The sequence below is a fragment of the Panthera leo genome, chromosome B4 (assembly GCF_018350215.1).
Source record: "Panthera leo isolate Ple1 chromosome B4, P.leo_Ple1_pat1.1, whole genome shotgun sequence".
NCBI classification, from domain to species: Eukaryota; Metazoa; Chordata; class Mammalia; order Carnivora; family Felidae; genus Panthera; species Panthera leo.
In genome coordinates this window covers 38,104,769-38,116,880 of record NC_056685.1, presented here as the reverse complement: position 1 = coordinate 38,116,880, position 12,112 = coordinate 38,104,769, and the positions used below count along the sequence as shown (strand labels likewise).

The window sequence follows — 12,112 nt, the reverse complement described above, 5'->3', positions numbered from 1 at the left end:
AAGGCCCACTGAGGGCCATGATTTATGGAGAGGTGCCATGCTACTGAGGAGCCAAAAAAAGACGTCCATTTAACCTAATTCCATCTCTTAATAGGCGACCTGAGCCGACCCAGATCTTAGTTTTCATATCTGCTAAATGAGGACAACAATAGGCGAATAGCGAACACTCACTAAAGGGCAAGATGTATAGCGTCACATAGCATGGTGGCTGCAGTGTAGATTCCAGAGCCAGTCTGCTGAAACTTGAATCCAGCTCTGCCACTTCTGAGCTATGCAATCTTAGGCAAAATTATTAACCTCTCAGTGGCTTGGTTTCCCCATCTCTCAAAGGGAAATAAAATGATCCCCATCTCCTAGAATCATCCTGAGGATTAAATAGTTGTATTTGTGAAGGGCTTATAAAAAGGCTTAGCACATAATAGGTGTTTGTTAAACTGAGTCCCACCTGCATGCTTAGATGAGTCTCTGGGCTTCTCCCCCAGCAGGCAGCACTTGCCCTCCCTCCCCACCAACAGAGGCAGGTATCTTAGGTTCTGGGGTCTCACACCTCTTGTCTTCCCTCCTGGCTTCTGTAAACTTTATTCTGAACTTTGGCCGAAGTTTACTCTGAGCTTGAATACCCACACTGATGGTGGCCTCTTGCCTGCACACAACCAATCACTGTTCTTTCTGGGTTCCCAGCCCCACCATGCAGCCTGGCTCTATACCCCATTGCAGCTGCCAATCACCAGCCAGGCCCTCTTCCTCTATAGGCTAAGGGGAGAAAGAGAAGAAGTTCAGGGAGCTTTGGGGCCCAAAATTTCAGCTTGACTGCAGATGGGTAGTCATCCCAGGAGAAGAACCTTCTCTCCCTGGAGTGTAGGAATCCAGGTGTGTGAGCAGCACAGCAAAGGTTTCAAAGCAGGACAGAAGTTTAAAAAATAGTGGGGTACCTGGGTGGCTCAGTCGGTTGAACGTCCGACTCTTGATTTCGGCTCAGGTCATGATCTCACAGTGTCTTGGGTTCGAGCCCCATATCAGGCTCCATGCTGTTAGCAGCTGTTAGCTTCTTGGGATTCTGTGTCTCCCTCTCTCTGCCCCTCCCCCCCGCTGCCGTCTCTCTCAAAAATAAAATAACTTTATTTAATTTAAAAATAAATAAAAATTAAAAATAGAGAAGGAGTACTATCCAGTAGTTGGTCTTCTGGGACTCCTGGATCCCAATCCTGCCTCTAGTAAAATTAAAAATAGATTTTGAGAGGCAGGTGTCATGGTAAATCCTGGGGCCTCACTGCCTGGCTTTGAAACACAGCCCTGCTGTTTGGTGGGTGACAAATGACCTTTAGAAGTCATTTGTCATCACTGGGCCTCAGTCTCCTCCTCCATAAAATAGAGATCATGACAAAACCCATCTGAGAGAGTGGTCAAGAAGTTTGAGTGAGTTCATGTACATGAAGCATTAGAACACTGCCTTGCAATAGTAAGCTCTATTGTTGTTGTTGTTATTATTATTGTTACCATTATAATTATTATTCAGATTACATAAACACTTCCCTGCTTTGTGCCTCAATTTTCTCATTTGTGAGCTGAATCAGCTCAGACTTACTAATCTTCTTCCCATCAAGGGAAATAGGGAGACCCTAGGACAGAGAAAGATCAAGAAACCCAAGGGATTCCATCTCTTCATTATGCTGTTCATACAGCCCCAAGACTGCCCTGTGCCCTGGGCTGGAAGGCAGTGAGCTCAGGGGAGTGTAATGGTCCCATTTTCCTGGTGTATCTAGGCTACAGCCTCTGGGAAATAAGCAGACTTCCCAGTTTAGCAACATCAGATTTGAGGTCGCCGAGATCCCGGCTGGCTGGCAGAGGCAATCGGGGCTGCTTCATTAGAATGCAGCAGGTGTGCCCACCCTCAGCTTGGGATGTTGGTCACGGTCTCTGGGAGGCTAAAAATAGACTGTGTCAATTGCATACTCCCGTGCTGGCTGCAGAGTCACCTCTAAAGCTAAAGAAGGCTCTGTGCATGAAGCTGACCCCAATCTTGACTCTATTTAAATATATTAAAGAGAGAAAAAGTCCTAGCTGGTCCAGGCAGCATGCATGGTCAGGGTCCCAGGAGCCTCCGGCACCCCTTAGCTGCCATTCAACTCTGATTTGAAGTTTCCCTTTTCCATGAGGTCTGTGAGATTTCTTTTCCCAGCTGCCAATTTACAGTCTACCACACACCATGCGTTGCATTCATGAAGCAAAGGAATGAGTGGATCTGATGGCCTTTCACCTCAATGACTACAGATCATGAGGACAAAGAGGTGACTGTGGCCCAGTCCTTGGTCCCAAAGACTGTCAGTGTAGCTCAGCCTCTGGCAGAGGGGACTTGGCACTCTGCCCATAGCTGATAGGTGTACCCTGTCCCAGGAGGCTGGGAGTGGGGTGGGAAACAGCAGTGGCCCATAATCCCTAGGCATTCAGCTACCTGGGGATGTTGCTTTTCATTCCATAAATACCTACTGAGCATTGACTGCAGCAAGGCACTGTGCAGGTCCTGTGGAAGAACAGACATATAAGAAGAGTGCCCTCAAAGGTCTCTGATTTCTGGTAGGAATATAAGACCTTTGAGGGCTCCACTAGATGATAGAATAGGATTTGCTTTATAAGGGAAGCTTGAGCAAATTGTCGTAGGGGTTTCAAAGAGAGAGAATTCACTTCCATTTTAAAAATCAGAAGCGCTTGGGATAGGCAGTGGGGTAGGTGGAGTGCTTTCTGAATGGATTTTGGTAGGTGGAGCTGGTGGGAGGGAATTCTGAGAGAAGGGGATAGCTTGAAAAAAATGTAAAGGGGTGGGAAAGCAGCATGCTTGTTTGAGGAGCAACTTGGCCAAAATAGTGGGAGATTCCATTGAAAGGAAATTAAGGCCAGACTAAGAGGTTGTAATTAAATACAAGACAATGGGGAGCTGTTGGTGGTGTGTAACCAGAGAGTTCTATGTTTGAGCTCTACTTTAGGAAGATTAATGTGGTGGCAGTGTACAGGCGGGGCAAGGAGGAGAAATGTCACATCAAGGATCTGGGGATTGGGGAGGCATATGATATTATGAGGCCATTTTCAAAGTCCAGTCAAGAAATAATGATAACCTGAACACTGTTGTATTAGAGGGCCTGCCTGCCAGAGAAATTGCAGAAATAGAATCCACAGGAGTTGGTAGCTGATGAGATATGGGGGAAAGAGAAACGTTGGAACCCAAGATGGCTTCAACATTTCAAGCCTGGGTGACTAGCAAAATGGTGGCGACATTAACAGGAATAAGCAAGTCAGCAGGAAGAGCAGGTGGGATGGGGGGGGATAATGAGTTTCCATTTGGATTTGTGAAATTTGAAATATCATTGAGTCATCTAAGAAAAGATGTCAGGCAAGCAGAGAGTAGTGCAGTTCCAGTTAATAAATATAAGTAAAATAGAAAGGCAAATGATAAGCTGAGAAGTACATGTCTAACATATATGGACAAAAGTGAATATCCTTAATATGCAGAGAGCTCTTATAAACCTATAAGAGAAAGGCAAACATCTTCCATTTAGCATTGGACAAAGGATCTTCCAGTCAATTCAAATGAAAATAAACACAAGGGGTGCGTGGGTGGCTCAGTCAGTTGGGTGTCCAATGGCTGATTTCAGCTCAGGTCATGATCCCAGGGTTGTGGAATCGAGCCCCACATCAGACTCTTCACTGAGTTTGAAGTCTGCTTGGGATTCTCTCTCTCTCTCTCTCTCTCTCTCTCTCTCAAATAAAATTTTTAAAAAGAAAAGAAGGGGCACCTGGGTGTATCCGTCGGCTAAGCATCTAACTTTTGACTTCAGCTCAGGTCATGATCCCACATTCGTGAGTTCAAGCCCTGCATCGGACTCTGTGCTGATGGCACAGAGCCTGCTTGGGATTCTGTCTCCCTCTCTCTGCCTCAATCTCTCTAGAAATCAGGCAGCTTCAAATTAAAACAAAAAGTTAAAACTTTTAATTACCAAACAAGCTTGACTCCTCCAGAAACTATTAAAACACTGCATTTTTAAGGGCTGCAGAAAAATAGGTACTTTCATACAGTTCTAGAGAGGATTTTTTTTTGGAAGGCAGTTTGATAAAAATGCATTAAAAGTCTTTAAAAGCCACAAATCCTTAAACCCAGTAATTACTTTTTTTGGAATTCATCCTAAGGAAAGAATCATGGCAGACAACACAAAAATAGGAGTCAATCTAGAGGTTCCACAAAACAAAACTGCTTACGTAAACTGTGGTACATCCACACAACAGAATGCTATACAGCTGCTTATAATATTGTGGAAGAGTGGTTAATAAGAGAAATGTGATCACGATAAACCGTGGGCTGAGAAGAACAAGTGGGAGAAGAATAGTGTGATCACATTTTTAAAATTAAAACTTATGCCTGTGTGTTAAGAGGGGAGATTCAAGGAAGGCACCAGAATTGGCGGCAATTATGACAGGGCTCTGGATTACAAACAGTTAATTCTTTCCTTTCTTGTACTTGTTTATACTTTCAAAAATGTATGCCATTGACACGTACTATTTTGAAAACAGCAAAATGTAATAATATTGGTTAAAAAAAAAAAATATCCCAGACCTCTGGAAAGAAGCTGAGGCTGACACTCTGGGTGGAAACCATCTGCTCAGAGAAAGGCTAAAGGGTTCACTTGAGAAAGCCCCCCAGGGAAGGTGGTAGAGGGGAATGAGGTTAGTTCGGGGAGAGAAGCTGGAAGCCTCCTTCTCTGAGGACCTTGGAGGCACCAGGGGACCTGGGGAGAGAGGCTTAGGGAGGAGTTACTTCTGTGACTGGCCCTCATCTGAGGATGTGCGATCCAAGTATTACACTCCAGTGACCAGTCAATGGTACCAAAGCAAAGATGACCTCTATCTAGCCTCACTTACCCAGAAGGACACCATGCCTAGGAAGCTGTGCAGTCACTTCTAAAGCTGAAGAAAGCTCCATGCATGAAGCTGACTCCAATCTTTATGTAAAGGTATTAAGAAGAGAAAAAATCCTAGCTGGTACAAGCATCATACATGATCAGGATAAGATCCTTCTGCACTCCTAGCTCTGACTCCAAGGTTTCCTTTTCTACAAGATTCCTAAAACCTTTTTCTCATCTGCCAACCTACAAAAAGTGTCTACCATGCACCATGCATTGCATTCATGAAGCAAGGTGGTGAATGGATTTGGGGGGCCATTTACCTCGATAACCACAGGTCAAACAATAAAGACAAAGAGGTCACCACGGACCAGTCCCTAGTCCCAAAGGCTGTCAGCCTAGCTCAGCCTCTCGTATATGGGACTTGCACTATCCCATTATCTGATAGGTGTGCCCTGTCCCAAGAGTGGGAAACAGCAGTGGCCCATGATCTCTAGGCATTCAGCTACATGGGGGTGTTGTTTTACATCCCATAAATACTGACCAAACATCTGCTGTAACAAGGCACTGTGCAGGTCTTGTGAAAGAACAGAGATGCATACAAACCCTCTAGGTCCCCATATGGGCATATAGGAGCCAGCATAGGAAGCCAGGTGTGTCTGTGGAAGCTATTAAAGTTGGTTACACCACAAAGAAAGGTCCTTTGGAAGGGCTCAGAAAACCCAGCCTTTGGCACATCTGCCTACCTTCCAGTGTCCTGGAAAGAATTGAGTAATGTAGGGGGTGGGCCTTGGGGGACCATGGTGAGCTCATTTGGGAAGTCAGAAGCCCTGACTCCTCCATAGGCCAACCAGAGGCTCTGGGTGAAGGCAGCCTTCAAACTTCAAATCATCTTGTATATACTGGCTGAGAGGGCAAACTAGGGTTGGGAATCACAGTAGGAGACAGTGGCCAGACTGACTCCCAGCCTCAGCATATCAGTCTCTCTGCAGCTGTGACTGTCACAGCTCCAATTTTCTCCCTGTGCCCAAGTTCCTTCCCACTAGACATCTTAACCCCTCTAGCCCTGCAGTGTGAGGCTTATGCTTCAGCCCTGCCTTCTCTGACCTGATGTCTGGTGCTGGTAACCATTCCTGCACCACTGTCTCTATCCTTGATGCAGTGGGATGTTTGGTGCTGCAATGCATACAGCAAGCCCTGCCTTGCTTTCCCACCTCCTCCCAAGGGCCTTAGGCTCAGGGCACTGCTTTTGCAGAAGGCTTCCTAATGCCAACTGCTCTCCCAATCTGCTGAGAGTCACCTGTCACCATCAGGATTTGTGACTTTGCCTTGTACTCTTAGTGCTAACTGCTGATTGGGACTCTTCAGACACTGTGATCTGCCTCCAGGCCTGGTCTTTCCTAGGGCGTTTTCAGCAGTTTTTCTCCCCAGTATGATCTTCCTAGTCCACCCCATTCCACTGGGATGAATGGGTCCAGGCCCCACTAAATGCTGAGATAAGATGTAGGGTTGGGGTGCCTGGGTGGCTCAGATAAATGTCCCACTTTGGCTCCTGTCATGATCTCATGGTTCATGAGTTTGAGCCCCACATCAGGCTCTGTGCTGACAGTGCAGAACCTGCTTGGGATTCTCTCTCTCCCTCTCTCTCTGCCCCTCCCTGACTTGTGCTTTCTCTCTCTCTCTCTCTCTCTCTCAAAAAAAATAAATAAACTTTAAAAAAAAAGATAAAGTGTTGTGGAAGCACCAAAGCTGGAGGAAACACCAAAGCTGTATATCAAAAGGAGGATAGTTGGTGCACCTGGGTGGCTCAGTCACTTAAGCATCTGACTTCAGCTCAGGTCATGATATCCCTGTTTGTGGGTTCAAGCCCCGCATCAGGCTGTCTGCTGTCAGCACGCGGAGCCTGCATTGGAACTTCTGTCCCCCTCTTGCTCTGTCCCTGCCCCGCTTGTGCTCTCTCTCTCTCTCTCTCTCTCAAAAATAAACATTTAAAAAAAATTTTTTTTTAAAGAAGGATAGTTTCCTGAAGAAGTGGCATTTGAACTGGTCCTCAAAGGGTGGCTAAGATTTCCACAGGCAGGGGTAGGGATTCAGTGAGAGATTTTATTTTTCCTTTATTTTTCCTAACCTAACTCGACTTCCATCTGAAAGTAAGGGTGAGTGATAGGTGATGATAATGATGATGATCCTTAACATAGATTGAGGGCTCAGTGTGAACCAGGCAGTGTGCTAAGCACTTTACAAATACCACATCTTAAAATCCTCATAATAACTGAATGAATAACTGAAATTTACAAAGAAACTGATACTCAAAAAATTCAGTCAATTGCCTGAGCCCAGGGCTGGGGTGTAACAGAGCCAAGATATGAACCATTATCTGTTGGACACCAGAGTTGATGCTTTTGACACCGATGCTGTGGTTAGCTCAGTTCAGTCACACCAAGCTTAACTGAGCTACTGCTAGGAGCTCTGTCCTCAGAAATGGGTGGCAAAGCTGGCCCAAACAGCACGCCCAGTTCTGGGGAGAGAAAGAAGGTCAACAAGGCAATGACTAAAAAGAAGAAAATGTTCCGTGAAGGTAGGCACAGGTAGGTACCTCTCCAAGGTAACTGAATTCAAAAGGCAGCCAATAGTAAGTTCTATTTTAGAGAAGGAGAAGCTGAAGTCCACATAAGCAAAGGAATATGTCTAGGGTCACACAGGTAAACCCAGAACTGGAATCTCCAAGAAAATAGAAAAAGGGTAAAGAGGGGGTAAGAGAAAGAGGTCTTAAGGAAGGAGAATGGAGGTGAAGGAATATGGAGGGGGAAGCTAGACAGCAGGGGGCAGAGAGAAACCAGCACTTTCTGCACCAGGCAGCTGAAGCTAACCCAAGCCCATTGGGCTATAAATGGCTCTTACTGGCACCAGCCCAAGCTGTAAAAACGATTTTCCTGAGAACAAGAGGCTCCACTGGAGGAGCCAAATCCTGCTCTGTTTCCAAATGTCAAGAGAGCTTTTTCTAACCTGAGTCGTCTGTCCTTAGCAGCAGCCTGCCTGGCCTGAAGTCCCATGGGGGCGGGATGGGGGGGGAGTGGTGGACAGACTGCAAAGGGTGGGTCACTGCAGGGTGGGTAGAAGATGGTGTGGGAGGTGGGGTGACTCCCTGGCCAGGCCACACTACATCCTTCTTCCCAGATGCCTTTGTCTCCCTCCCAGCTTCTTTTAGCCCATGCTCACATCTGGCTGCTATCCCAGGGTCACCCTCAGACCCTCACACTCTTTCTCCATCCTGATGTTTACTCACAAGACTATGAGGTAATCGCCTAGAGTGAGCTCTTCTAGCACTGTGTCTGCCTTTAGATAGGGACCAGAGATTTAACTGAAAGGAGAACATTCTAATGGTAGAAAGTCCGGCAGCAGCAAGGCCAGAAAGGGCTCTGGTGGGCATGTGGACCTCTCCTATTCATACCAAAGATCACACCAAAAATGTATAGCTCTTGTGTCTGCCTTTGGCCAAAAACAATCCTGGTTCCACCCTCATATCTACCCATGTTCCCTATCATCTGGGCTGAAGATGGTTCCCAGCGAAGCAATGTCAAAGTGAGCCTCCCCAGAAGGAAGTGCTATGCTAGAGTACATAGCCCCAGATCATGGTTTCTCATCCTAGGAATCATAAACTTGTGAGTCTGGGAGATGGGAAGAAACATCTAGATGCTGCTGGTCCTACAAGACAGTGTTGTCTTCTTGTTCCTGGCCCTCCAGGGTGCCTTGGTCTGTATATTTGTCAACAGTCACCTTCATGTCCCTCACTAGAGTTTTCTCTTTAAAGGCATATACTTTCTCTAGACCCCCCTGGGGCAAGGTCAGGCACTGATGCACGTCACAGAGTATCAGCTGCTGTCCCACTGGGACCTTCCTGTTTTAAAGTGTCCCTGACTATAACTTGGTAGAGCCCATCTTCACATGCTTTATTCCTTTAGATTCAAGTTCCCTCTGAGACTGTTCTCTCTGGATTCGCCTTCCCTCGGGTCCTGTCACCCACTATTCTCAGTCCCCATTCTCTCACTGGGGGGATGCCTTGTACTGAGGAACGTTGCCAGGAGGCCTGGCAGGACGCTTGAATGAGCCAGGACTTACAGAGGGGTCTAGGGCAGTGGTTCTCAATGTCTAGTCCCCAGACCACTAGCAACAGCATCTCCGGGGAACTTGTAAGAAATGCAAATTCTCAGCCCTTACCAGAAACCACTGAATCATAATCTCTGTGGTAGGGTTTAGCAATCTGTTCCAACAAGCCTCCATGTGATTCTGATGTATCACAGAGTTTGAGCTCCACTGGTCTAGAGTTGCATTTTCCCACATTGTATTCCACAGAATAGATACTCCTAGAAAAGGGATTCCATGGTCAAATAAGTTTGGACAAACAAGCTAAAGAGATTTTTTTTTCTTTTTGTTCTCCAGCTTTACTGAGATATAATTGACATATAATGTGTAAGTTTAAGGTACACCATAATGATTCAATATATGTATATATGAAAAATTGAAAGAGATTTCTTAATTGCAGTACTTTTAAATCATTAATTTGCTAAAATGAATTGTGAATCTCCAAGAGGGAGTTAGGGTGTCTTTTGCTTCTAAATTTATTTGTGACATCTTTTTTTTTCTGAGACATCTATAAACATCTCTGGAAATTAATGTTCTGAGGAAACCATCTGGGTGACTCTGATTTAGGACAGTGTTTCTCTGTTAAAATATGTATCAACCACCTTGGGATGGGTCTCAGGCCCGACCCCAGACCCATGCCATCAAAATGGCTTTGCTCCCTCTGTCTCCTGGATCAGTAACTGCTGGGAAGGAATCTATTGGATTTGTTGGGTCTGACCTCAGAGCCTGTGGGGATAAAACACAACAAGCTGCACATTTAACAAGTTCCCCCGGTGATGCCTATGAAATCCTGGTCCAGACAGAGCTGAGGACAGTTACTTGCCTTCTCCATTACTCTCTGACCCCTAATGCAGCCCCCAGAGGCCAGCCTGGCATACTCTTTGTGCCACTGTGATCCCCAATGTCAGAGCCAGGCCAAGGACACCTGGAAGAAAGGCTGCCTTAGCTCCCACAGCAAAAGGGCTGGAATTGGGTGTGAGCTCTCTCACCTTCAGTCTAGGTGACCTTGGACCAGTCCCTACCTTGCTGGCATTGCCAGGGTCATGATGTGGCTCAACTCAAAGGACAGTCCTCGGCAGCTGTGCACACTGTCTGTGTGCTTCCCATCAGCCCCTGGCTGTCTGTGGTACAATAGCAGTGCTTGCTTCAAATCAAAATGGCATTGCACCCACACGGCACTCCCTCTGTCGCCTGGATCAGTAACTGCTGGGAAGGAATCTATTGGATTTGTTGGGCCTGACCTATTTTTTAAATAAACTGGGGCTGTTTTCCAGCTATTAGTCACTTTTCTCCCAAGCCTCCACATATTAAATTCTCTTCTTATATCCTCAGATATTTTGGCTGCAAGAGATGTCAGGTTAATTGGATGCTTGGCTCCTGGCTCTTCCTCCTTAATGGGCTTAAAAAGCAGACTTCCCCTCCACTTCCTCCCTTTTCCCTCCCCAAGGCAACAGGAGCCTTTTTCTCTCCTTTGACTTGAAAGAGATCGCCAAGCACTTGGCTTCTCTCTCCACTTTCCTGTACAGGCAAATGTGCAGAAAGACATAGCCAATGTCCTCACACCCTAACCTCTCCCAGAGTTGGACTAAGCTTTAGTCTCATATTTGGGTCAAATTGTCCCTGTTGGACATGAGATGGTTTGTGGGTCCGCACTCTAGGCTGAGTCATCTATAGAGGCAAAGAGTATCAGGCAGAAGTTGTACAGATAGTGCATCTGTGGATTCTGGTCTTGGTTCTTTCTTGCCCTATTTGGGTCACTATGCAAAAACAATTTAATCTTTCCTACTCTCAGTTTCCTTTTCTGTCAAATGACAATAGTTATGTGTCCTGCTTCCTTCACAAACCTACTATAATGATTGAAAGATGCTGAGTGTATAAATATTCGGAGGAAATTCTAATGTGCAGTGAAAGAGTATGTGACACTTCCATCTGTGGCAATCTGAATCTATGCCCTTGTGCTATTTTTGGATGTTCTCTGGGCTCTGCTCTGGCACTAGACACAGTGGCTTTGGCTACCCTTAGCATTCTGTTCTTCTGCCTGCCTGACTCTTGTCCTCCCCCTCCATACTGTCCACTCACTAGGCTCTGTTCTACCCCCCTTACTTGGAGCTTTCTGAGTATTATGCAATTGCTATCTTTAGGAACAAGGCCGTCGTGGAAAATCAGTCATTTTTTCCAGTCCCTGACACCTGGTCTCTTCTACTCCTATTCTGAACTCATATGGCATCTGTTGATGAAGCTACTGGTTACATTTTGTCTTATTTTGTTGACAAATGGTCTCATAATTGTAGGTGTTGCTTCTACAACCAAGAAGTAAATTCCCCCGGGCCAGTGACCATAGCTGATGTGTTATTGTTTCTCCTTTAATACCTGGCATAGAGCTGGGGCTCAATAAAGATGTGTTGGTTACAGTATCCTTATACACTTCAATTGGGTCAATGTTGCCCTTCATAAATATATTATGAAAGTGGAGTGAAGGAGGCTTCTTCCCACTGTGTAATCAGAGACCTTTCATTCCCCTTGAAAGGGTGGAGAGATGGCAGGAAGAAAGACAAAACTGAGAAAAATAATTATCAGGATCTTAATAATACTCAACACTCCTTGGAAGGTTCAATGGTACTCCAAATGTCTTTGTCAAGAAGTGTCTCCTGAGATTTCTAGAAGAATATATCTTGCAAATACAGAATGAATTTACTAAGCACCCGTAATTCCATCTGTACAGACTATAAGTGCATTCAAGTACAGATTCAAGCGTATTTGTTAGACATTTTCCCAACAATCTCTTCACACCAAGTAGTTCAAGGCCAGAATTGCAGCTAATGATACTGTGGCTCAGGGAAGCTCACTGACAGATTCAGCCCATACAGCATAGCTGGTCTAAACCCCAGAGCTGACCCTCACAGAGCCTCAGGCCCCATCATCTGGCCATTAAGCTGATGGCTGAAGAAAAGTGCGCTACAGACACACATGTCAGAAAGAAAATCACAAGTTGTTTGTCAAGACCACAGACACACCATCTAGATCCTCATCTTGTTTCCATGGACCCCCCCAGACACTTTCCATCTAGTTCTAGAAAACCC

General features: G+C 45.7%; 1 protein-coding gene across 1 annotated transcript in view; it reads right to left on the bottom strand.

Moving 5' to 3' along the window:
* PRMT8 (protein arginine methyltransferase 8) overlaps window positions 1–9,153 on the bottom strand; it is a 65,508-nt gene extending 56,355 nt beyond the window's left edge. Inside the window, exon 1 of the mRNA XM_042945535.1 lies at window positions 9,108–9,153. Coding sequence (XP_042801469.1) covers window positions 9,108–9,125 — 18 coding nt within the window. The 5' untranslated portion in view covers window positions 9,126–9,153. The remainder of the gene's footprint in view (window positions 1–9,107) is intronic.
* Between the last annotated feature and the right edge of the window lie 2,959 nt (window positions 9,154–12,112).